Source organism: Sinocyclocheilus grahami, unplaced genomic scaffold (assembly GCF_001515645.1).
Source record: "Sinocyclocheilus grahami isolate Dianchi unplaced genomic scaffold, SAMN03320097.WGS_v1.1 scaffold1286.1, whole genome shotgun sequence".
NCBI classification, from domain to species: Eukaryota; Metazoa; Chordata; class Actinopteri; order Cypriniformes; family Cyprinidae; genus Sinocyclocheilus; species Sinocyclocheilus grahami.
The window spans coordinates 107,342-132,368 of NW_015506465.1; the positions used below are offsets into that span (position 1 = coordinate 107,342).

General features: G+C 36.9%; 1 protein-coding gene across 3 annotated transcripts in view; it reads left to right on the forward strand.

Annotated features, from left to right (window-relative positions):
• LOC107568836 (laminin subunit beta-2-like) overlaps positions 1-25,027 on the forward strand; it is a 48,627-nt gene that overhangs the window by 20,827 nt on the left and 2,773 nt on the right. For 2 of the 3 annotated variants that reach the window (XM_016254824.1, XM_016254825.1), the window contains exons 4-30: positions 2,778-2,913; positions 5,547-5,620; positions 5,754-5,942; positions 6,062-6,125; positions 7,049-7,251; positions 7,351-7,471; positions 7,552-7,740; positions 7,831-8,010; positions 8,201-8,313; positions 8,416-8,495; positions 8,961-9,117; positions 10,227-10,367; positions 10,461-10,622; positions 11,342-11,463; positions 12,690-12,810; positions 15,231-15,423; positions 15,598-15,741; positions 15,911-16,142; positions 17,061-17,224; positions 17,297-17,521; positions 17,625-17,839; positions 19,038-19,134; positions 19,215-19,587; positions 19,870-20,054; positions 21,868-22,115; positions 22,210-22,425; positions 22,505-22,649. In XM_016254824.1, coding sequence (XP_016110310.1) covers positions 2,778-2,913; positions 5,547-5,620; positions 5,754-5,942; positions 6,062-6,125; positions 7,049-7,251; positions 7,351-7,471; positions 7,552-7,740; positions 7,831-8,010; positions 8,201-8,313; positions 8,416-8,495; positions 8,961-9,117; positions 10,227-10,367; positions 10,461-10,622; positions 11,342-11,463; positions 12,690-12,810; positions 15,231-15,423; positions 15,598-15,741; positions 15,911-16,142; positions 17,061-17,224; positions 17,297-17,521; positions 17,625-17,839; positions 19,038-19,134; positions 19,215-19,587; positions 19,870-20,054; positions 21,868-22,115; positions 22,210-22,425; positions 22,505-22,649 — 4,489 coding nt within the window. The remainder of the gene's footprint in view (positions 1-2,777; positions 2,914-5,546; positions 5,621-5,753; positions 5,943-6,061; positions 6,126-7,048; positions 7,252-7,350; positions 7,472-7,551; positions 7,741-7,830; positions 8,011-8,200; positions 8,314-8,415; positions 8,496-8,960; positions 9,118-10,226; positions 10,368-10,460; positions 10,623-11,341; positions 11,464-12,689; positions 12,811-15,230; positions 15,424-15,597; positions 15,742-15,910; positions 16,143-17,060; positions 17,225-17,296; positions 17,522-17,624; positions 17,840-19,037; positions 19,135-19,214; positions 19,588-19,869; positions 20,055-21,867; positions 22,116-22,209; positions 22,426-22,504; positions 22,650-25,027) is intronic. The other variant, XM_016254826.1, reaches the window with a different exon arrangement.

Below are 25,027 nucleotides of genomic sequence, written 5' to 3' on the forward strand. Positions count from 1 at the left end.
GTTCACCCAAAAATCTGTCATCTACATTACCTGTTCCTTCACAACTTTATTAAAACCGTTTGTTCAAGCACCACAGTGCATTTTTTTTACTGTCCTTATAGGGATTTGATCCCCAAAATGAAGGCAAGACTTTATCCGCACACACCTGCACACTTGTTAGATTACACGATACTGTACACATTGCTGTCTTGCACGTGTGTTGCTCAGTATGCCACACCTCTTTCACTGAAGTAAAATCTGCGGCCTAAGGCCTTTCTGTTCGATACGTGTGTTTTTTAAAAGATCTTGTATTCATCTATAGATGACCTCTGTTTGCTTTTCCTCTTTTATCCTGAATCACTACTCCTCCCTTTTCCTTCAGGTGTCTATAAAGCAAACTTTCCTGCCCTCATAAAATGTAATTTCATTGACTGTTTAATGTTTCATGAATGTCTATTTAAAACGTCTGGTGTTCTTTTAGGTTCTATGTATGTTCCTCTCATTCAAGCGTTTTGGGTGCATAAAGTTAACAAACTGTTCAACTGCCTGGAGGCACCATACATCCTAGACAGAGAGAGTTATGCTCATTTTGTCGTCAGTGCAGGTGTTATCTGTCAGCGGTCTGACAATTTGTTTGTCAGTAGAGTGTCTGCAGAGTTCTCCATATTTCCGTTTGTAATGCAATATATCCGTCAAGAGTGTCAAATGGAAATTCTAGTTTTAATTGACTGCTCTGTTATTTATTATTATCGAAAAGCACAGTAGTAATTGTGGTACTTGTTCCATAATTTTTACTCTGGTCTTTTTTACATTACAAGATTTATACCTTTCAATCATCTAAACATCCTATAGGCCAGGTTTTTTTTAACTTGTTGATGCCAAAGACATGCATTATATGAATATGAATGCATGAATGAGCGAATGAAGGAAGAAATGAATGAATAAGGATGGATGAATGGCTATAATTGAATTGGAATGGATGAATGAATGAATATGAATGAATGAATAAGTACGTCTGGATGAATGAATAAATAAGGATGGATGGATGGATAAATGAATGAATGAGATGGATTGAATGAATAAATGAGCACGAATGAATAACAGTGAATGAATGAGTGGATGGATTAATGAATGAATGAGGATGGATAAGGATGGATAGATTATTGAATGAATGAATGAATGATTGAGGATGATGGATTAATGAATAAATGAGGATGAAGGAATAAGGATGGATGGATGAATGGATTAATGAATTAATGAGGATGGATGGATGAATGAATGAATGAGAATGTATGGATGGATTGATGAATGAATGAGGATGGATGAATGAATGGATGGATGAATGGATGAATGAACAAATGAATGAATGAGGATGAATGAATGAATAAGAATGGATCGATTAGGATGGATGGATGGATTGATGAATGAATGAATAAGGATGGATAGATATGGATGAATGGATAAATAAGACTGGATGATTGAATCAATGAATAAGGATGGATGTATGGATTAACGAGTGAATGAATGAATTAATTTATTGTTTATTTATTTATCAATTTATTGTTTCCTAAATAAAATAATTGGCTTTAGGAATGGAAATATTTACTTTATTAATTTACTTTTTTTTCTACTCCCATTAAAATAATGTTGCATGTATAAACTATATATATATATAAGAAATATTTCAGATTAATTGAGAATTATTTGTAAACGACTTTTCACAATAAGGCCATGCTTAATAAAAATTTTGCTAAATAAATAGAACTTAACGTGAATATATCTTAACAAACCTAAAAAATATATTTTGTAAACAATTATTTTCTCAATTTGATTTAAACTATTGTGTCATTTAATTGTGGTGTCTTTTCAGCATAAAAATAACTATTTAGACATATCCAAGTCATTATTTTTTATAAATATAAATTTAAACTTAATCATCTTGACCATCCTATTCCTTGTGTATATAATCTTGCATCAATAAAATAAAAATAAAACCTTTCCTAAACTAAACTGGGACACCAGAAATATTAGAAAGTGCCTTTCTTTATCTCTAGTATCCCTTATTTCACTCCATGCACTTAAACTGTGTAAATCCACAGAGCTGTTAAGTCGAGCTAGAGGAATTAGAAATGTGTTTTTTGCAGGGCCCCAGCATAGCATTCCTGTAGTTCATAATCCAGTTGATCACTGCTAATCCTATTGTTGGCAGCTCACACTCAAAACTACCCCAGTAAGCATGTGTCTAGAGTGTGGTAAGCACAATATTGTAGAAGTGCTGATATCAGTGTCCTGCAGAGCTTGTGAAGATCTGAAATAGATACTGAGCTTCCCCTGGTCGTCGCTGTGACCTTTTCAAGAGAGCTGAAGAAATACACATGTCTCAGTCAGTTTAGCCAGGCCACTGCTGGAGGTTTTGTTGCTCATGACAACAACTTGGCTTAGACAAAGTGCTCTGGCGTTCATCCACGGTAACGCTCATGTTCCGACCTGAATCCAGAAGGCCCATTCTCTCCTTCTCCTATCCCTAGGCCCATCATCCCTTCTCCTCCTCTGTTTCCAGGTTGGCATGGAACTTGCCCCCCATTCTGAGGGAATATTTTGCTCAGGCTATGACCCAGATTTTTGTATGTCTTGGCAGCTACCTGAGCCACGAGCCATGCTGGTTTAAGTCGTTACAATTGAAAATGTACCTGAAAAAAGGTGTGGAGAGGCTCCTGTCAGACTGAACTGCTGTTGCTGAGTGTTTTTGTTGAATGAACATTTTTTTCTCACTGTTTCTTTCTTATGTCTTTGTGCAGGATTTAAATAAGTGCTTTAAGTGTGACTCTCAGATGCCGTACGATGCCTATCATCACGACAACAGCCACAGGGTAGAGAATGTCATCTACCATAGAGACAGCAGAGGAGAACTCACCTGGTGGCAATCTGTAAATGGTGCGTGAGGGTTGTGTTTTGAGATTGCATTAAAAGTCACATTTTAATTTTATTCTTTACATTTACATTTACATTTATTTTTAACTTAAAGGTGGGGTAAGTGATTTCCGGTAGCCAGTGTTGATATATCAAATCTGCAAAACAAACACGCCCCTACCCCAAAAGGGTCTCGCCCCTATTTTGATAGCTCCGCCCCACACATACATACGCAAACCAGGCAACGATTAGTTCTGTGAAACAAAACAAAACCAATGTTACACTGTGTCTACACCGGACGCGAGCGGTGCGGCGTGACAAAATACTATAGAGATATATACTATAGAACTCATTATAATCAGTGATGCTGTCTACACCATAGATATATATACATATCTATGGTCTACACTGGATGCGGCATGACATGACAAATCCCTGACAGAAAACTGTTGCTGCGTTCTATTCATGACATATTGACACAAATTTCAAATGATTTTCAACGATCGCTTTGTCGCGTCCAGTGTACTAGACAGACTTTAGCTGTTACGGCGCGGCGCAACAACTGTCAGCAAACCTCGGCGTCCGATCGCAGGCCTTCCGCTCCTTGAGTCAGAAATTTACACATGTCCTATTTCTTGCCAAAAAATGCACACCCCACCTTTAAGTTTTAGGATTTTGGAAACATGAGAAAATGATCATGTTAATTTTCCAAATAAGTTTTTCACTCAGTACTTTGTAATTAAAAATGGAAAATTGTAAGTATTTATTTATTTTTTGTTTGTTTGTTTCAATTTAATGCATGATAAGTAAAGTTAAAATAAATGATTCTTCAAATTAATTATTATTAACACACATTAATGCTAATTAGAATTACTGCATATTCAAACTGAATGTATAACATAAGTAATTCTACTACCTAAAAGATATGAAATCATGATGATTTTTTTATTTAAAATAATTTGTGATGAATAATTTGTATATTTATTTATTTATTTAGTTTTTTTTTTCTAATTTAATATCATGATGACATGATATTTTTATTATGTTAATTGGTCTACCCTACTGTTAATTAGTGTATATTAGTATTTGATAAAACAAAAACTTTAACAAAGAATGAAAACATTTTCACTGGTGGTCTTAGGTTTGTGGCCCACACCAAATTATAACAAAGAAAATGTATGACATAGGAAATAATTAGTCTACCTAAAATGTATGAAATTCATAAAAATATCATTTTTATTCAATAATTTGTTATGAAAAAATGACTGTATTAGTTCCACTGAATACTGAAGATTGATTCCACTGAATATTGTAGATCAGTGGTTCTCAAACTTTTTACACCAAGTACCACCTCAGAAAATATTTGGCTCTCCAAGTACCACCATAATGACCAACAGTAAAATACAGTAGCGTACTAGGCCTAATTATTCAGCTACAGCTATGCACAGTTCAAAAACGAGGCAGTTTTATTCCTTATAAGAATATTTATTATTGTCGGCCACTTTAAACATTGTAAATATAGTTTGAACATTAACACTGCACTGTGCTTACATACAGGTAAATAAAAAACGTAAACTATTAAATTAAAATGTACTGTACCTAAAAATTAAATAAAAACCACACTTTACTTAAAAAGTAAAAAAAAAAAAAAAAAAAAAAAACCCCCCTTTTCTTAAAAAAAAAAAAAAAAAAAAAAAAAAAAAAAACTGTACTGTGCTTAAAGTTCCCCTCTAATGAAAATCATTATATTTTTTTTTTGTCTATGTGGTGTTTTTAATATGCTTTTAGACAAAGCATGTGCTAATCCATTAATCAACACCATTGCTGAGTAATGGTACACCTTTTTTGCTACGTCACAAAAATCAATAACCAATCATGTCAAGGGATCCTTTCATTAGCATATCATTAACTGTGCTGTAAAGCAGGGGCTGAGAAGGCAGCCAGGTTAATCCGGTATATTTTTCTATAGATGTTTCGCTAGCTGTTGATATTTTTCACTATTTTCACGATGGCATGTGCTGTTAGCGCTTATTTATTTGTGTTTAGAACCGCTAACTTATAACAGTGTAAAAGTTGCCCGGAGTCAGTCCCACCTCTCCCGCATTGGTGGCAACACTCGCATATGCTTGCGGGCGCGAATTGGAATCACAAAATTGGCTGCATTCCAGTTTTCAAGGCATTTTGAGGACACAACATCGTCAACAAAGCAACTGTAACAAATGTTACAGTATCCACTGTAGTTGTCCGCAAGTAAAAACATAGTTCTATCAGTCATTATCCGTGGAGTGGAGGCGGGGCTAATTTGCGTATTCATAGATCCGCGTATAGTAAATGGCAAGGGTGTAGAGTTACATTCAAGCTATTTTAAGGCATGAGAAAATGATTTTCACAATAAAAAACATTTAAATATGTCATTTTGATGACCAAAGATGAGTTTTAAGAGACAACATTTTTGACTACAGGGGGACTTTAAATGTAAAGTAAAAAATGTACAGTACTTGATCAAAAAATTAAAACAGGCATCATTTAGCCAACTTGCAAACTTTTAAAAAGTGTTTAACATTAATTTATATTTAATTCAGTGATTCCTCTGTGTACCACTAGAATCAGTGTTGTAGATAATGACCTTCAGTTTTCTTTTGTCTGTTTGTGTGCAGGAGAGGAGAATGTCAGTATTAGACTGAATCTTGAGGCCGAGTTCCATTTTACTCATTTCATCATGAAGTTTAAAGTATGTATACAGTATAAATGGATATCCATAAGCACAACAATATATTTCAATAATAGATAAGTATATATGTCAGTAAAAGTGAACCACCTTCCTCACTGCTAAAGACTTTAACCTTCTGTTTGCATCTCCACAGACTTTTAGGCCTGCTGCTATGATAATTGAGCGTTCTTCTGATTTTGGCCGTACATGGAGGCCATATCGCTACTTTGCCTACAACTGCACCAAGACTTTCCCCTGGATTCCTGCCCACTCGTTGCAGTTTATCGATGAGGTCATCTGTGAGGAGCGCTACTCTGACATTGAGCCGTCCACTGAAGGAGAGGTGAGTGTGTGCTGAGGCTATTTTAATAAGGATATGTTTTAATCTGTTTTTTATTGTTACTTTTGAATGTAGCATTCACCCACAGTCCCACTATATGATTGTATTAATATTATTTTTAGGTCATCTACAAAGTGCTTGATCCTGCGATCCATGTCAAAGACCCATACAGTCTTGACATTCAGGGTTAGTGAAATGTAACAAATCTTTTACCATGTAACTGTTGTGTAATATTTTTTATCTAAATGTGATTACTACTCACCCTCAGGCCACCCAAGATGTGGATGAGTTTATTTCTTCATCAGAACAGATTTGGAGCAATTTAGCATTACATCACTTGCTCACCAATGGAGTGAATACAGTGATCCGTCAGAATGTGAGTCCAAACCGCTGATAAAAAACATCACAATAATCAACAAGAATCCAGTCCATCAATTAATGTCTTGTGAAGTGAAAAGCTGTGTGTTCGTATGAAAAATCCATTGTTATGGTGTTTTAACATTAAACCGACACTTCTAGCTAAAATATGATCAAATAATCCATGATAATGCTTCCTCCTGTGAAAAAGTCCTTCCCCTATTGTACTCTGACATCAAACTTCACCGACATATTTGTTTAGAACAGTTCTGGATGGTTTTCGTGTAAACAGTGCTTGATCTGTCCATATTTCTCATATTATAGATAGAAGACTTGTTTGAAGTTAACTTTTTAATGATAGATTTGTTTCTTACAAACACAGCTTTTCACTTCACAAGACATTAATTGATGGACTGAAGTCACGTGGATTACTTGTGGATTATTGTGATGTTTTTATCAGCCGTTTGGTCTCTCATTCTGACGGCACCCATTCACTGCAGCGAGCAAATTTCTCCAGATTTTTTCCAATGAAGGAACAAACTAATCTACATCTTGGATAGCCTGATGGTAAGTAAAGTTTTAGAAAACTTAAATTTTTGGGTTTACTTTTCTTTTAATGGCCAACATGTGAGTTATTTACTTGCTAAAGCCAATTTTACTCTCATTTACTGTAGTGAGTGTTCATTTTGTGTCTACAGCACTGCATATAATGCAGCTGCAAATCACACAGTTTGTTAACAATCTTCCCTCAGATTTGTTGCGGATCACTAATCTCCGGATAAACTTCACTAAACTGCGCACTCTGGGTGATAACCTTCTTGACCGGCGTCCGGACGTGCTGCAGAAATATTACTATGCGCTGTATGAGCTGGTTGTGCGCGGCAGCTGCTTCTGCTATGGTCACGCGTCAGAGTGCGCACCAGTACCCGGAGTGACCTCCAGGGATCTGGGCATGGTAGGTATCGGTCAAACTGATTTCAAATAACAGCTTGATTATTGTTTGATTGTGAATGGAGCACACTATTTAATACATCCCATCTTTTTGATCGGACAGATTCATGGACGTTGTGTGTGTAAGCACAACACTGTGGGATTAAACTGTGAGCGCTGTAGAGATTTCTACCATGATGCACCCTGGAGGCCCGCCGAGACTGATAACGCACATACATGCAGGGGTAAGATACTGTACACACGCATGAAGAAGTTCAATACAAATACAAATGGCAAACAAGTCTTCACTTGTAATTTTTCTCAGAATGCAACTGTAATGGTCACTCCAACCAGTGTCATTTTGACATGGCGGTGTATCTGGCTACGGGGAACATCAGTGGAGGTGTGTGTGACAACTGTCTCCACAACACCATGGGCCGCAACTGTGAAACCTGTAAATATTTTTACTATCAGGATCCAACTCGAGACATCAGAGACCCGGCAGCATGTATCCGTAAGTTGTTCATTTCCAATGTAGTCTCTTTTTTGTGCGTGGTTTTCTCCTGCCTATTGTTCATGTTTTTTTCTGTGTGTGTGTGTACAGCTTGTGACTGTGACCCGGTGGGATCTGTGGAGGGAGGACTTTGTGACAGTAATACTGATCTGGATCTGGGTATGATTGGCGGTCAGTGTCGCTGTAAGCAGAACGTCAAGGGTCAGCGCTGCGACTACTGCAAAGAGGGACACTATGGACTCAGTCCTGACATCCCACTAGGATGCCAGCGTAAGAGATTGTGTGTGTTTAGTGGATGTAAAGTCAGCTCTTCTCAAGTTCATCATGAACGTGTTCCACTAACATTTGAAACTGTCCAAATTTTAAACAATTAAAACGTTTGGGGCTCTATAAAATTCAATGCTCACCCAGGGGCCTCTGTATGTGACATTTATTGTGCTGATGTGTATGTCATTGGCAGCATGTAACTGTGACCCCCGTGGCATCACTATGATTGGGGCTCCTTGTGATCAAATCAGTGGTGACTGCTCCTGTAAGAGATACGTAACCAGCCGCTACTGCGATCAGTGCCTGGTACGACTTCACTCTCTCCTTAAACAATAACCATCACAAAAATGTTTGCAGTTTTAATATTGAAAATTCAGAAAATGCCTGTATGAATGTGTTTGTGTACAGCCTGAATACTGGGGACTCAGTAATGATCTGGCTGGTTGCAGACCCTGCGATTGTGACTTTGGTGGAGCAACCAGCAACAGGTGAGTTACTGATGTCAGTTATTGCATTTAAATGTGTATTTACCCTTGATTAGCAATAAGGAAGTGTCTGGTATCTGGGTGTAGTTTTGATATGCCAAGATTAAAGTCCTGCATTCTTTTGGGATTTGACTGGGATGGGTATTGAAGTCAGGAACTCTTTAATTTGTTTAGAGAATTGACTGAACTGAATGGAAGTGCCCAACTGCAAGGTGAAAATAATGAAAATATTTCCCCCTATAAATATTTTTTCCTTTTAAAAAATAAAAATAATGTCTAATAAATACAATTTTAACAATAAATATGTTAGTAAAAATATTTAAAAAAAACAACAGAGGAAAAAGTTGAGGGCTTCCACAGAATATGAACTGATTTCATTATGAAAACAAATCATTAAACTCTTGATTTGAAGCATTTTGAAGATATCTATGACAATTTTCTCTAAACTCTGTTCTCTTTCATCTTCAGATGCAGGATGGACAATGGTCAGTGTGACTGTCGGCCTCATCTGATTGGTCGGCAGTGCTCTGAAGCGCAGCCTGCATTTTTCTGTGCTTCTCTGGATTATAATAAGTATGAAGCAGAGGAAGCTATAGGTCGCTCCCCTGATGATCCTACTCTTCCAGTGAGTAATGCTCAATTGCACGGAGATCACATTTCTAAAATCCACCATCCATTTTAACTATGTATTATTTTTCCTTTTGGCAGCCTAAACTACGCAGAGTTCATGTCATATTATCAGGGTACTGCTATAAAAATCTTCCTGTTGTTATGAATAGGTGTCTGTTCTGCTCTTGGGGGTGATGCTGGTATCATGGGTCATGGAAACAGGATCAGGCACATAGATTGAGAGATTAATATGTGCATATCTGTGAAAGAATTCCCCAATTTTATGGTTCAGCTGGTCTATAAACGCTGATGTAATGTGTAAAATGTAAATATGTCTACTTTGTGAGTTTACATTCATGTGAGTTTAACCCTCAGGTACCTTCACTTCCACTGCTCTGTGTGACAAAACAATCAGATTTGGTGATAACTTTGGTTAAGAATTCAGTGGTTAAAGAAAATGAATCTTTTAAAAATATATAAATATTTTAAATACATTTTTCTTTTCACAATGGCAGTTTTTTCATTATAATTTAATGAGGCTTTTCCAGGATAGTTCACTGTACCCCCCTCAGGCAGTGCTGGTTGTGCAGGCACACTGTGGCATACACAAACAAACACACAGACGAACTGCAGAATACTCCACAGCTGAAGTGACCCAGAATAAGAGCAGAGAGCAGAAGAGATGCCAGCCTGTCAGAGAGAGTTATTAATGCCCACCACACATATAAACACACAACAGCACTGTCTGGTTCACACAGTCTGCACCATCATCATTCCAGTTCACACTTTCCCTGCCGGTCACCTCACTCAACTTTTTTTTTAGAATGGGTGTCATGTTGTGTTCAAATGTTTGGGGTTGGTAAGAATGTTTTTAATGGTGTTGAAAAAAGACTCTTATCCTCACCAAGACTGCATTACATTGAAATTGTGCTTACTGTGTGCAGAGTATATATAATTCATAATGGAGCAGTTGTATACATAGTATACACACTGCATACTAGAATATTAATTTGAGAGTATGGAGATATGCCATTCTGGACATAGCCATACTCTGCAATTTATGCTATACAGTATATATAAATGTAATCTCATGAATATTATATAGTTTGTGTGTCTGTGTTTTAGGGCAACCCAAGGCCTCAGGCTGAGACTGACTGTGTGCAGCATCTCAACAATCAGCTGAGAAGAAACCGTCGTCATCATCGCAGGCACATTGCCCAACAGCAGAGGGCAGCACTGAGACGCATCCGACAGTTGCAGCAAACTGTAAGTTGCAGATAACTCCACCTCCGCCTTCATCAGCCAACTACGCTACACTGCTGTATCTAGTTTAATATGAATATGTGAATCTGTTTTCAGCCCAGTGTAAGCACTGTGCACAGAGAGAGACAACCGGGTCAGATGGTCACATGGACCGGGCCGGGCTTCGCTCGGGTTAAAGACGGCGCTGGCCTCGAGTTCACAATCAGCAACATCCCTTACGCTATGGAATATGACATTATGATCAGATATGAGCCAGAGGTGTGTGGTCTGAAACACTTGAGAGATTGTTTCGAAACATGGTAGCTGATTACTAGCTGGTAGGTCATCTTAGACCAGCCTACAAACAGCAACCAGCTAGTCATACTAAGTAAGTAATCACCATCTGGAACCAGCTTAGACCAGAAACCAGCTACCACGTTTCAAAACACAAATAAGTTTAAACTGGTGTAAATGTCCTTAAACACTGTGAAAAATTATTTTCTTCCTTAGTATCTTTTACTTAGTATTTTAGTATTTACTTAGTATTTTTGTCTCATTTTCCAATATAAACATTCTTAAATCTATACAGTTAATACAATAAAGAAGGAAAATTACATCATATAAAGTTTTGTTTTTCTGAAAAATTTATCAAAATTAAGTGAGTTTAAGCTTAAAACAAGAAAAACATATCTGGCAGTGAGGGCAGATAAATAATTCAAAGATTAAACTGTTTTTTCTTACCTCATTGACAGATTTTTTTTTTCTTGTTTTAAGCATAAACTCACTTAATGTTGATACATTTTATTTTTTTTTTTCAGGTAAATGTATTTTGATTAAAGAAATATTTGTACTGGACAAACATACAAGGTTTTTTTCCCTAAATTTCTAAAAACAAATTGTAGTGTATTTACTTAATAAAATATCCCAAAATCTCATCTTTGATTTAAAGTTAATGATATTATTAATAATTTTGTCTGTTCTTTTTTGTTTGTATACAGTCCACAGAGGACTGGGAGGCTCTAGTGAGCATCACGTCCCTGGATTTACCCACAAGTCTCCGCTGTGGAAACATGCTGCCCACAGAGCAGATATACACAGTCACAATGTCCCACCACAGGAGGTAATATCATTGTGTTTATGTCTGTGTGTGTCTGTGTTTACCTGACATATCAGGAATGCTTTGTTTTGGGATGCAATTACGCATTGATATTTCTTTTTAAGCACTCCATTCATAGTTAGTGTAGTGTAGACTTATGTATTATTGCGTATTATGTACAAAGTACTATTTTAAAGCTTGTTTAGCCCACAGTTCATGGGAAACAGAGTTCCACGGCAGTTGTTTTGATCATTTACCTGCAAGGGGTGAGTTTTTGGGTGCCATTGCAATCTGAGAAAATGAAAGGAGACAGGGAGTCAGGTGAGTTCAGGAAGTTCAGTCTGGATATATTACCGGTCTAAGTCTTTCGATGGGAAAATAAAACCCAGCCAGGAGATAAGACTTCACAGACATTGTCAGGCTGGTGGAGCTGCTGTCTAACTGAGGGAAACTAAATAAGGTTGGCTGTCTGGTGCTGGAAAGGGATTTGAGTCAATGAATGTTGTTAACATAGGGAGAGGAAGCAGCTGTATTATGTGCTCCACCCAATTAAAGCTGGTGAAATATACTGGTAGTTTGTGAATAAATATACTAATCATATCTCACATGGTACTTTCCTATTTTTGTGATATACACTACCATTCAAAAGTTTGGGGTCAGTAAGATATTCATTTATTTTATTATTATTTTATTATTTTTTTCCCCCAAAAAACATTAAGGTTTTTATTAGAATGGTAGAGTTATTAGAATGTGATCTGGAGGATCATGTGACAATGAAGACTGAAGTAATTATGCTGAAAATTCAGCTTTGCCATCACAGAAATAAATTACATTTTAAAACATATTCAAATTACATTCAAATAGATAATAGTTATTTTAAATCACAAAAATATTTTACAATATTACTGTTTTTGCTGTATTTTTCTTATTAAATAATTGCAGCCTTGGTGAGCATATGTAAGAGACTTTCTTTCTTTCTTTCTTTTTCGATCAAGTAAATCAGTCTTGGATAAGCATTAAAACAAATTTCTGAATGGAAGTGTGTACATCTTCAAAATGTGTTTTTATTTCAATTGGAAAAGTTTTATATGATTATGATCTTCTGAAATAGGTCACTGTGTTTTGTTATGCCATAACATTTCTTTGTTTTATATTTTTTAAGTCCTAAAATTTGTAGAGTAAAGGGAAAGAAATATGCATGATTAGACTGTTAATGAATATTGTTAATAATGATTTGTAACACTTGACAGGTATGTTGAAATGCCAAGGCCCTTTTGTTTTGAGCCAAACAACCAGTATGTGGTGTCCATCCGTTTCCAGCGTCATGCCGTGTCTCACCGACATCTCACTGCCTTCACCCTGATAGACTCAGTAAGGATCCTCTCTCATTTACCATTATCAGTCATTTTTACAAATTATTAAAAGCTTAAAGGGATAGTTCACCCAACAAAGAAAATTGTCATTGATTACTCACCCTCATGCTGTTCCAAACCCTTCATTCATCTAACAAACACAAATAAAGATATTTTTGATGAAATCCGAGAGCTTTCTGACCCTGCATACTAGACAGCAAGGGTCCTACCATGTTCAAGGCCTAGAAAGATAGTAAGGACATCATTAAAATAGTCCATGTGACATCAGTGGTTCAATTGTAATGTTTTGAAGCTATGGGAATTTTGTGTGGAAAGAAAACAAAAATAACTACTTTATTCAACAATTTCTGCAATGTTTTTTTTTTGCACACAAAAAGTATTCTCCTAGCGTCAAAACAGTCCATCAGTGGTTCAACTGTAACATTTTAACGTTGCCCACAGTGGCGTAACTTTGCTTTGAAAAGTGGTGGGGACACCGCACAACTCGTTTTGCTAGTTTTTTATTTAGTAACCTAATTTACTTGGGGACTGGGTTTAGAGTTGGACAAACTTAATTTTGGCTTTTCAAAAATACATCGATGTATCAGGGGCGGCTCCAGAGAATTTTGAACGCAGGTGCTGAGGGGGTGCTAGATCACTGACAGAGGGAGCTGGGCAATTCACTGGTCACTCTTTTCCTATTAACTTTCTCAGTTGGTTGCATGAGCAGGTTTTTTTTGTTTGTTTGTTTTTTTGTGCTACAACATGCTATTAATCAATGCATGCTGATGAACTTTTATTGTAGTTTATAGTTAAATGGAAACGAAAGTAGTTAACATTCAACCCGTTCTTTTTCACCAGTAGTATTATTTGTGATTTGAATTTTGTGAATGGGAGTTTCTCTTTTGCCATGTTATAAGCCTGGCTTCCCATGCTTTCACTTTCGATTTCACGATCTTGTCAGGTTTTACAATAAAATATAATTGTCTGTTTTGCTTACATCTATACACCTTCTTTCACCTTTTAAGACAAAAAAAAAAGATGGATTCATTATTTTTAATTAAAATGCACAACAACAATAAAACAGTAAGATTCAATGACAAACTAGCTTACAAAACGTTAACAAAAACTAATAAGATGAGGCATGGCATAGGCCTACACGCTGTATTAGGCTATATAATGACTAATAAATTACAGAATGTTTAGCAAACACTGAGGAATCAAAAAAAAAGAGAGCCTCCATAGCATAATGTGAGGTAAACAGCAAAAATAAGCTTTTCAAAAGGAAAACAAAACAAAAAGAAAAGTAAAACTAAACTTGCTGCCGGTGACAGTGCTTGGAAGGTTTTTTTTTTTCACACAAAAATCACCAATATGTTCACCTTCTCTGGTTTAATACGCGGTCTTTTACTTTACTTAAGCGTGAAAACCATCAATATTCCCGTAATTTTTGCTGAGCGCACCTTCTGCAATTAATAGTAAATATAACCAAAACGGGTTATTATAATTTTTATATGAATAATAAAATAAATATAAGGAAAACTCGCCCACTCGATTTTGTAATATTCTTTAATTTTGTAGTACGTATGAAAAGGTGCATTTCTATTAAAGGCACGTCCATGTGGAGATGGTGTGTCAGTGTCGGCATTCGGCAAAGAACTGACAAAGAAATGACTCAGAAAGCACTAGTTTATTACTAAATAATTAAAATGTCTTATTTCCCCCCCGACACGTTCGTAATCACTTTGCCAATTGCTTTATGCACGAGCTTGAGTGCGAAATAGGCTCTAGTCTAATACATCTGCCTATAGCCTATATTGAAGTATGGTTAATATATTATTATATTAATCAATTTAATATAACGTGCGACTAGTTGACTAGAAAAATCTTTAGTAGAGGGCAGGCCTACTTGGCACAAGGAAGCTCTCAATTTTTTAAATAAAATTCTATAGCCTAATGACATTACGAAAAGTGCGACAGCTGCAAATCACGTCGTTATTGCACTGCACGAGTTATGCATGCGTAAGGACTCAAATGTTTTTGTTTTTTTATCACCCTAATTAGATTATGAAGAATGATTTGTTGATCTTGTTTTCCCTTTAATACATAGCCTACATACCTTCCGCAATATATTTTTCAATTACTTTCAAAAAGTGGTAGGGACAATATCGACCCTGGCAAAAAGTGGTGGGGACATGTCCCACCCGTCCCACCCGCAAATTACGCCTATGGTTGCCCATAACTAAATAATTAGTAATTAATGACAGAATTTTCATTTTTGGGTGAACTATCCCTTGTTAAAACGAGGAAAGCATGTGTTGCAATTTCCTAACCACAGTTAAAACAAGCACTGCCCCCTGCTGGTACAATTACATAATTGTTGAGACTTCTGTTGATCTAATAATGACAAATGCTTACTCTTTCTCTCTCTCCCCACAGCTTGTACTTATACCCAGGTATGATGAGCTCCCAGGTTTCCGGGGTGATGACGCCCCAGATGAGAGTCGACGCCAGGAGATGGAGTTGTACATGTGTTTGGATTCCTTCATGACCTTGCCAATGCCTGCGCTGGCCGAGCTGTGCACTACACTCATCTGCAGCATCTCTGCGATCATGTATAACGGTGCCCTGGGTGAGTCACACAGTGATGAGGTCAAAGCTGAAGATCCCTCCACAATGTCCTGTCAGAACAACAGTCACATCACATCAAAACACATCATTTAATTTTTTATTCAGATCAATCTCATGCTGTTATTTAGATTCTTACGAATGGCTTGATAATAGTTTGAACTTTTTATTTCTGCAGCATGTCAATGTAACCCTCAGGGTTCACTGAGTACCGAGTGTGACAAAGTCGGAGGTCAATGCCACTGTAAACCCAATGTTATTGGCCGTAAATGTGATCAGTGTGCACCGGGGACGTACGGATTTGGGCCATATGGCTGCACTGGTAAGAGTCAGAGGAGAATAAGCATTTTAACTGATATTTAAATGAATAGGGCCGTCATTGTTTTTTCATATCGTAACTGTTTATTTTTTCACAAATGTTAGTTTAAGATTTTAATTAAATTTGACACATTTCTCATTGTTCCTCACTCCCTTTTCTCTGCCTGCAACAGTATGTGACTGCCACTCTCAGGGCTCTGTAGGGCATCAGTGTGACCCCGTGACGGGCCAGTGTCCGTGCCAGCATGGGGCGACTGGCCGCCAGTGCTCTGAATGCCAGCCTGGTCAGTGGGGATTTCCAAACTGTAGACAGTGCCAGTGTAACGGCCATGCGGAGAGCTGTGACCCTGAAACAGGTGCCTGCTATGAGTGCCGAGACTACACAGCTGGACAGTTGTGTGAGAGGTGAGAGACTGCTTAATGAGGTCAATACACTGACTAAATCAATGTTGACCAATTACATTTGAGTCACTGATTAAAGTCACAAAGTGATGCATGCCATGCAAAGGAGGGTGAAGCTGTCACAATCTGTACATCAAATATGACAAATTATTAAAGTAAATTCATTAATAAATATACAGTGGGGAAAAAAAGTATTTAGTCAGCCACCAATTGTGCAAGTTCTCCCACTTAAATTCTATATTAGATACTGACTTCAAATGTTTGAATGGTAGTGTAAGATTTGTTGATTTTATTCTACAAGGATGCATTAACTTGACCAAAAATTACAGTAAAGACTTCAGATAAATGTTTTTTATAATTTAACCATGACAAAAAATGCATCATGGTTTCCACATTAGAAATGTTTCTTGAGCAGCAAATCAGTATATTATAATGATTTCTGAAGGATCATGTGACACTGAAGACTGGAGTAATGGATGTAGAAATTTCAGCTTTGCCATAGAAATAAATTATATTTTAAAAGACATTCAAATAGATAATAGTTATTTTAAACAATTATTTAAAATCAATATTTCACAATATTACTGTTTTACTGTGTTTTTCTTTTGAAATAATTGCAGCCTTGGTGAACATATATACTGTAAGAGACTTTCAAAAAAAGAGTAAAAAATAAAATAAAATAAAAGTAAAACAGTAAAAATATAATCTTTTAAATACAAAAAATTAACAAAATACTGCATAAAATATTATGTTTAATTAATAATAATTAATATGTGGTATTATGCTAATATGCATGTATCCATAGGCTGCCCTGTAATAAGTGTAGTGAGACAAGACTTAAAGTAATTAATTAGAAATAAAATGAATAAGATATTATTCTCTAAAGATGTGTATCTATTATTCTGTCCTTTCTTACTTTAGGTGTGTAAACGGTTTCTATGGTAACCCAATATTGGGTTCTGGCGAGCACTGTCACCCCTGTCCATGTCCAGGGCACCCTGACAGCGGACACTCCAATGGAGCTTCCTGTCACACAGACTATGCCTCCAACCAGATCCTCTGCCAGTGTGGTGAAGGATATGCAGGTAAAATAGTGTCTCAAAATCAATAGTCTATAATTCTCATTAAGTAGGTTTGCTGACAGTGTCTTCTCTCAGGTCCTCGCTGTGATCGCTGCGCCCCTGGGTACTATGGGGATCCTCAGCAGCCTGGCGGGACGTGCTGGCCGTGCCAATGCAACGGGAACATTGACCCCCAAGACCCAGAGTCATGTGACCCACAAACCGGCCAATGCCTCAGGTGCCTGTATAACACAGACGGCCACTCTTGTTCTGAGTGTAAACCAGGTTATTATGGAAATGCACTTGCTCAGGACTGTAGGCGTAAGTACAGTGACTCTAAAGCTTCAAAACATAATTGCATTTACAATGAATTGGAAGTATTTATGCATTTATGTGTAATTCTGCACTCTGTCTCGTCCTGCAGGCTGTACTTGTGTAACTGCAGGCACTGTAGATGACTACTGTACTGATGGAGTGTGTCACTGTGATAAACGGACTGGCCAATGCCCCTGCAAGCCAAACATCATTGGCCACAACTGTGACCAGTGCACCCCCAACCACTGGAACTTCGGCTCAGTCTTTGGATGTGAACTCTGCGAATGTGCCCAACCAAATTCCCTCAGCACCCACTGCAACATGGTATGTCCTGTGGCATTCAGTATCTTTCTTCATCATTACATCTGTATTTTATCAGGGTTAGTCTCTCAAGATTGAAACCTCAACATAAAACTTTCTATAATAAAAAATACATAGGTTGAGGTAAAGTGACATGAGCAGACGTGACTATACATTACAACAGGGGTAGTCAAACCCCCAAATGTGATGAAATGTACATGGCAACTGTTTATTGTCATGCATAAACATGCAAAAACATTTAATGCTACTAAGCTTATTTATATAAATAATGATATGTTTCTTTTGTTATCTCCTCACGAGAACGACAGGGCAGAAGGGGAACAGACGATAAATTACAGAGACAATAAATATAAAGAATATACAATAAAGTACAAGATGATAAAAACAATGCAATAAAGGACAAAACAAGGAGGCATAGCAAAAATAAACAATGATAAAAGTATATGTACTTTACTTTTTTTGCCAATATATATGCTACAAAAGTTCAAAAGGGTCAGAAAGATTTTTTAAATATAAAAATTTTTATTCAGCAAGGATGTATTATGTTTCAAAAGATTTCTATTTCAAATAAATGCTGTTCTTTTGAACTTTCTGTTCTTCAGATCTGGAACAGATTCACAATCTGGAAATATGGTCACAGTTTCCAAAAGAATATTAAGCAGTCTTCATTATAGATAATAATAGAAAAAGTTTCTTGAGCACCAAATCAGCATATTAGAATTATTTCTGAAGGATCCTGTCACAATGAAAACTATAGTAATGGATGCAGAAAATTCAGCTTTGACATCACAGGAATAAATTACTTTTTAAATGTATTAAAATATAAAATTGTTATTTTAAATTGTAATAATATTTATTATTTTTACTGTTTTCAATCAAATAAATGCATCATTGATGAGCATAAGATACTTCTTTCAAAATATTATGACACCAAACTTTTGAAGGATATTGTTTCTTGCTAAATTTAAAAAATTTAAAATTAAAAAGACAAACTAGGATACCTAAATATTTATTACCTTAAACAGTTGTATCAGACATTTTAGACTTACATTACGATCAAAGATGCTTCAGATTACATTTATTTTTTATTTATAATTAATTAATCTCATTTATTTATTTATTTATGTTTGAAGAGGGACATGGATTTGAAAGTTTTTCTGGCTTAATAATTTTCTTCTTCTGCCTCTGTACTTACTTGTAGTTCAGTGGCCAGTGTCATTGTCAGCCAGGTTTTGGAGGGCGACAGTGCAGTGAATGTGAGGCGTTTCACTGGGGTGATCCCAGAGTGCAGTGTGAAGGTGAGTAGTGCACATACAGTACACTTACTCCTGTTTCTTCTCTGTGTCATCTCATTATTCCTTTATCTCCCTCTGATCAGAGTGTAACTGCCACCCTCTGGGGTCCGAGATAGCTCAGTGTGACCGTGTAACAGGAGCGTGTGTGTGTAAGGAGGAGGCTTCAGGACGTCGCTGTGATGAGTGCGCCCGCGGCTTTACCGGAAACTTCCCCAAGTGCGTTCCCTGTCATCCCTGCTTCCAGCTATGGGATGATGCTGTGTGCCAGATCGGCCGAGATCTGACCCACATCAAGGATGTCATTGCCATGATCCTGGAAAAGGGTGAGGTTCCCGGAGTCAACGATAGCCGCATACGTGAACTGGAGAAGAAGCTCGCACAGATTCAAGACCTGATTCGAAATGGAGACCGAGAGGGAATCTATAACCTAATAAGCCAGACCATTGATGACTTGAGGTAAAGCTTGCACACAGTGGGCGGCACTGTAAATTTATTTTTACTTTAGTAGAGCTTGTAGACAGGGCCTAAAAATCATTTGTCACTTGCATTAACAAAGGTTGCATTATCAATCTTGCAGTTCAATTTAAACTATGTATTATTTTGCAAACACTATTTTATTATGCACCGAACATAAATTGTTAGTTGCATTGGCACTTTGCGAGTATAATTTTGGACTTTGGTTTCATGTTACATGAAGATAATTGTAATTTTTTTTTCCATTTAAATGGACATTTTCAGAGCGGAGATAGCTTTGACAGATGGGCGTCTGATGAGCGTGAGTTGGGAGCTGAATGTGACGGCAAACCTTGACAATGCTCTGAAACGAAACCTAACAGCACTGGAGAAAGAACTGAAAGACTTGAACAATAAGCTTCAACAACTGCACAGAGAGCTGGAGAACTACCATACTGCTGAATTGGCAGGTAAAGTAGTATTTTTTTTTAGTTAAAAAAATATAAGATATGACATTGTTACCTTCCACTTTCCCAGTCTAGGGTTGGGAGTGGGAGTAACAGGTTAACTTAAGCTTATAAAAAAAAGTAATGAACGAAAAATAAAACGTGGAAGAATCACTCCAGTCCTCTGCCCCAGAAATGCAAGACAACCACTTGGTTTAGGTAAACTTAGACAATTTATTTAAATCAGCAAGAAACGTGGAAGCAATAAATGTCTTCAGGAGAAGGCCTGGCCAAAACAACAAACAAAACAGCAGCTAATTTGCAGGAGGAGTACTAAATCTATCCAGGTAAAAGAAAAGAAATCAACAACAAAAGCTTTCCTCAACTCCCTCCCTAACCAGAAACAGGGATAAACAGTGAGTACAAAATAAAATGGCACCCTCTCCCTACAGCTTCCAATTTAATCATAAAGCAAACAAACAAACAAAAACTACAATACCTTTTTAATACCTTAACAAAGAAACTAAGTTAAAGTAGTCACACTACCTGTATAGTATCAGCACAACACTGCTGGACAACTGGAATACACTATAACAATCAAAAGTTATTCCATGAAGAAAAGTTCAAAGTTTGCGCCACACTCAACAGACTTAATAAACAACACCCAACACAAGTCTGGAGCAGGGGAGAAGTGAACCTCACTCCACACGGACTACGTTTACATGGACATCAGTAATCTAATTATTTACCTTATTCTAAATAAGACAATATTATGATTAAGGTGTTTACATGAGTTGATTTTAAAATATTCCTTTCATGTTCCCGTTTTACATGTTATGGTACATATTAATTCGATTAGTTCGATTAATGGCACACGTCATTACGTCACCACGCTTTGCCATCCGACATCCCTTCTGGAATTTCATGTATAAACATATAGTTCGTCTTCGTTATGATGCCATATACATTGTCCATGTAAACGTACTCAGTGTTTCTTCTGCTCTTTTGTGTGGTTTGCCTCTCTGCAGCACATTCTGTGACGAGCACCACCTATGGGCAATTTGCTACTGCCAAGCAAGCAGAGAGAGAGAGAGAGAGAGAGAGAGGGAGACATAGAGAGAGAGAGAGGGAGAAGAAAGCACATACACAGGGAAACATAACCATACCCAAAGGGGTGGGAAAAACACACTCAAAAATAAATATATACATCCCAGGGGTGTAACAACATTTATTAAATTCAACATCCAAAATTAATATCAAAATTAACCAAATAAAAAAATGCTCAAATACTTGATTAGTTTGTGATCTTTTAATCAAAATTCCTTGTCTAAAATGACTTTCCTTTAAGGCCAGTTCACACCATCAACGATAACTATATTGAAAACATCAACAGATGATAATGTTCTGCTTATCATAAGCTCGCGCTGCCAGTTTGTCATCTGCCGCTTTAAATACTTTAGCTTTTTGAAGTCAGGTGAATTCTAATTGGCTATTATTATATCGTTCATCAGCTGAAAAAAAGATAAATCTTTCTAAAAGATATTTGGTAAATTATGAACTAATAGCCAAATAACTATTTGAGTATTATTTAGCAAACAAACTTGCATTCCATTTTCATATGTAAAATCTACTTTTCACCATCTAATCAATAAAAATAAAAGTATTTTTTGTTGTGTGTACTGTAAACCCATTCCTTAGCTTTTTCCCCAGAAAAAATCAGCAGGAAAACGTCTCAGGTTACTTATGTAACCATGGTTCCCTGAGTTCATTCACATTCACCACATTTTTGTTAAAAACATTTAAGCTGTTAATGTCTTTTGTCGTTTTTGTTTTACAGAGCAGTTTGAAAACGTTCGCAAGTACTACCAGATTTCATTGAATTCAGAGAAGCGCTGTAATGCCTCCGTATACGGACCCCAGAGTCCTGTGGAACAGTCTGAAGACACACGTAACCGTACCGAAGCTCTGTTGAAAGAAAGAAAGGACAGCTTCATGCGTACAGTCACCGCCAATAATAAATCTTTGTCTGAACTGGAGGAAAAAACTCATGAGATCGACAGAAAACTCCAGCACCTCAACAACAGGGTAGAGACTTTGGGCAAATCTTTGGCTTGAGACCTGGAAGGGAGTGTCATGAATCTTTATCAGTGACGCATTCTTGTTTTTCTTATGCTTTAAGGTATGTGGTGGCCATGGCAATGCTAGTGCTAATAGTAGCTGTCCAGATAGCCCCTGTGGAGGAGCTGGCTGCCGTGATAGCGATGGTATGCTGAAGTGTGGAGGGAAAGGATGTAAAGGAACTGTTGGTGCCTCATTGAAGGCCCTGGACAATGCTGATGATCTTCATAAGAACCTGACCACTACCAGTGAGGAGCTACAAACCATTGCTAAAAAGGTAAACGGGTGTCTGTTTGAGCATGTGCAGTGCATGTGAGCTTTTGAAAGAGCCTGAATAATCTCTGCTTAACTCTCAGCTCCGAGACATTGCTACACTCACCCAGACTGTGAAGACTCAAGCGAAGGACACTCTTGATAAAGCCCAGGGCAAGAAAGAACTCTTTGAGAGCTCCAACAAGATGCTTAAAGACTTCATTCAGAAGATTAGAGATTTTTTGAATGGTAAGGGGTTGTGATTGCGTTTTCAGTATTGTTTTTGTGTTGTGTGAAATGCAGAGGCGTCTAGGGTATAGTTCAGCCAAAAATGAAAATGTACTCACCCTTAAGGCCCATTCAGAGCAAGAATGATAACGATATAGTTCTAAAATTCATTTTCAGTATTGAAGAATAGCAGAGTCCACACCACAACTATAACGATAAAGGTGCAGAGAAACAATATAGTTGGAATCACTTTTAAAACTATTTTTTTCCAGCTAATGAACGATAAAAACATTGACACCCAAGCAGAATCAATCCTGCTGTAATGAGCTCGAGAATTTAAAGCGGCAGACGAGTGTGCACTTAGAATAAACAGATTATATCATTCACTATCTTATAGTTATCTTTATAGTTATCGTTCTTGGTTTGAGCGGGCCTTTGTGCTGTTCGAAATTCCATACAATACCATAAATGTATACTACCTTTCATAAGTTGGAAAATATTTTTCTCACCTAGATTGCATTTATTTCATCAAAAATGCAGTAAAACAATAATATTGTCAAGTATTTTTACAATTTAAAATGTCTCTTTTCTATTGAAATATATTATAAAATGACATTTATTCCTGTGATGTCAAAAGCTGAATTTTCAGCAGCCATTAATGCAGTCTTCAGTGTCACAGGATCCTTCAGAAATCATTCTAATATGCTGATTTGCTGCTAAAAAATACATTTCCTATTATTATCTATGAAAACAGATGTGCTGCTTAATTATTTTAAGGAAACTGTGACACATTTTTTAGGCTTCCTTGATGAATAGAAAGTTCAAAAGAGCAGCATTTATTTGAAATAGAAATTTTTGTTTACTGTCAAATTTTCTTTGCTGTCACTTTTGATACATTTCAATTCACAATATGTAATTTTCGCCGCTAGAGGGCCCGTATTCAAAATAAACAAATATACAAAGGCGTAGTTGTGACTGAGTGTGGAATCATGGGAGTTGTGGTCTTCATCCCCACAGCCGATGCAATCCGACGGGACTCGGGCAGAAATCATGTTCATGGATGATTTATTAATGTAGTAGAATGAAGCAGGGGGAGGCTGAAAGCTGTCGAAGCGAAACGAGGCCGCTGAAAGAGCGTGACACACGACTCGAAAGCAGCGGCGCATTTATTATTATGCCACAGTCGAACGCTTCCACTCCTTCCGGTCATGCGTATGTGGGGGGGGGGGGGGGGGGGGGAGAGCGCTAGGGCAAGAAAGAACTCTTTGAGAGCTCCAACAAGATGCTTAAAGACTTCATTCAGAAGATTAGAGATTTTTTGAATGGTAAGGGGTTGTGATTGCGTTTTCAGTATTGTTTTTGTGTTGTGTGAAATGCAGAGGCGTCTAGGGTATAGTTCAGCCAAAAATGAAAATGTACTCACCCTTAAGGCCCATTCAGAGCAAGAATGATAACGATATAGTTCTAAAATTCATTTTCAGTATTGAAGAATAGCAGAGTCCACACCACAACTATAACGATAAAGGTGCAGAGAAACAATATAGTTGGAATCACTTTTAAAACTATTTTTTTCCAGCTAATGAACGATAAAAACATTGACACCCAAGCAGAATCAATCCTGCTGTAATGAGCTCGAGAATTTAAAGCGGCAGACGAGTGTGCACTTAGAATAAACAGATTATATCATTCACTATCTTATAGTTATCTTTATAGTTATCGTTCTTGGTTTGAGCGGGCCTTTGTGCTGTTCGAAATTCCATACAATACCATAAATGTATACTACCTTTCATAAGTTGGAAAATATTTTTCTCACCTAGATTGCATTTATTTCATCAAAAATGCAGTAAAACAATAATATTGTCAAGTATTTTTACAATTTAAAATGTCTCTTTTCTATTGAAATATATTATAAAATGACATTTATTCCTGTGATGTCAAAAGCTGAATTTTCAGCAGCCATTAATGCAGTCTTCAGTGTCACAGGATCCTTCAGAAATCATTCTAATATGCTGATTTGCTGCTAAAAAATACATTTCCTATTATTATCTATGAAAACAGATGTGCTGCTTAATTATTTTAAGGAAACTGTGACACATTTTTTAGGCTTCCTTGATGAATAGAAAGTTCAAAAGAGCAGCATTTATTTGAAATAGAAATTTTTGTTTACTGTCAAATTTTCTTTGCTGTCACTTTTGATACATTTCAATTCACAATATGTAATTTTCGCCGCTAGAGGGCCCGTATTCAAAATAAACAAATATACAAAGGCGTAGTTGTGACTGAGTGTGGAATCATGGGAGTTGTGGTCTTCATCCCCACAGCCGATGCAATCCGACGGGACTCGGGCAGAAATCATGTTCATGGATGATTTATTAATGTAGTAGAATGAAGCAGGGGGA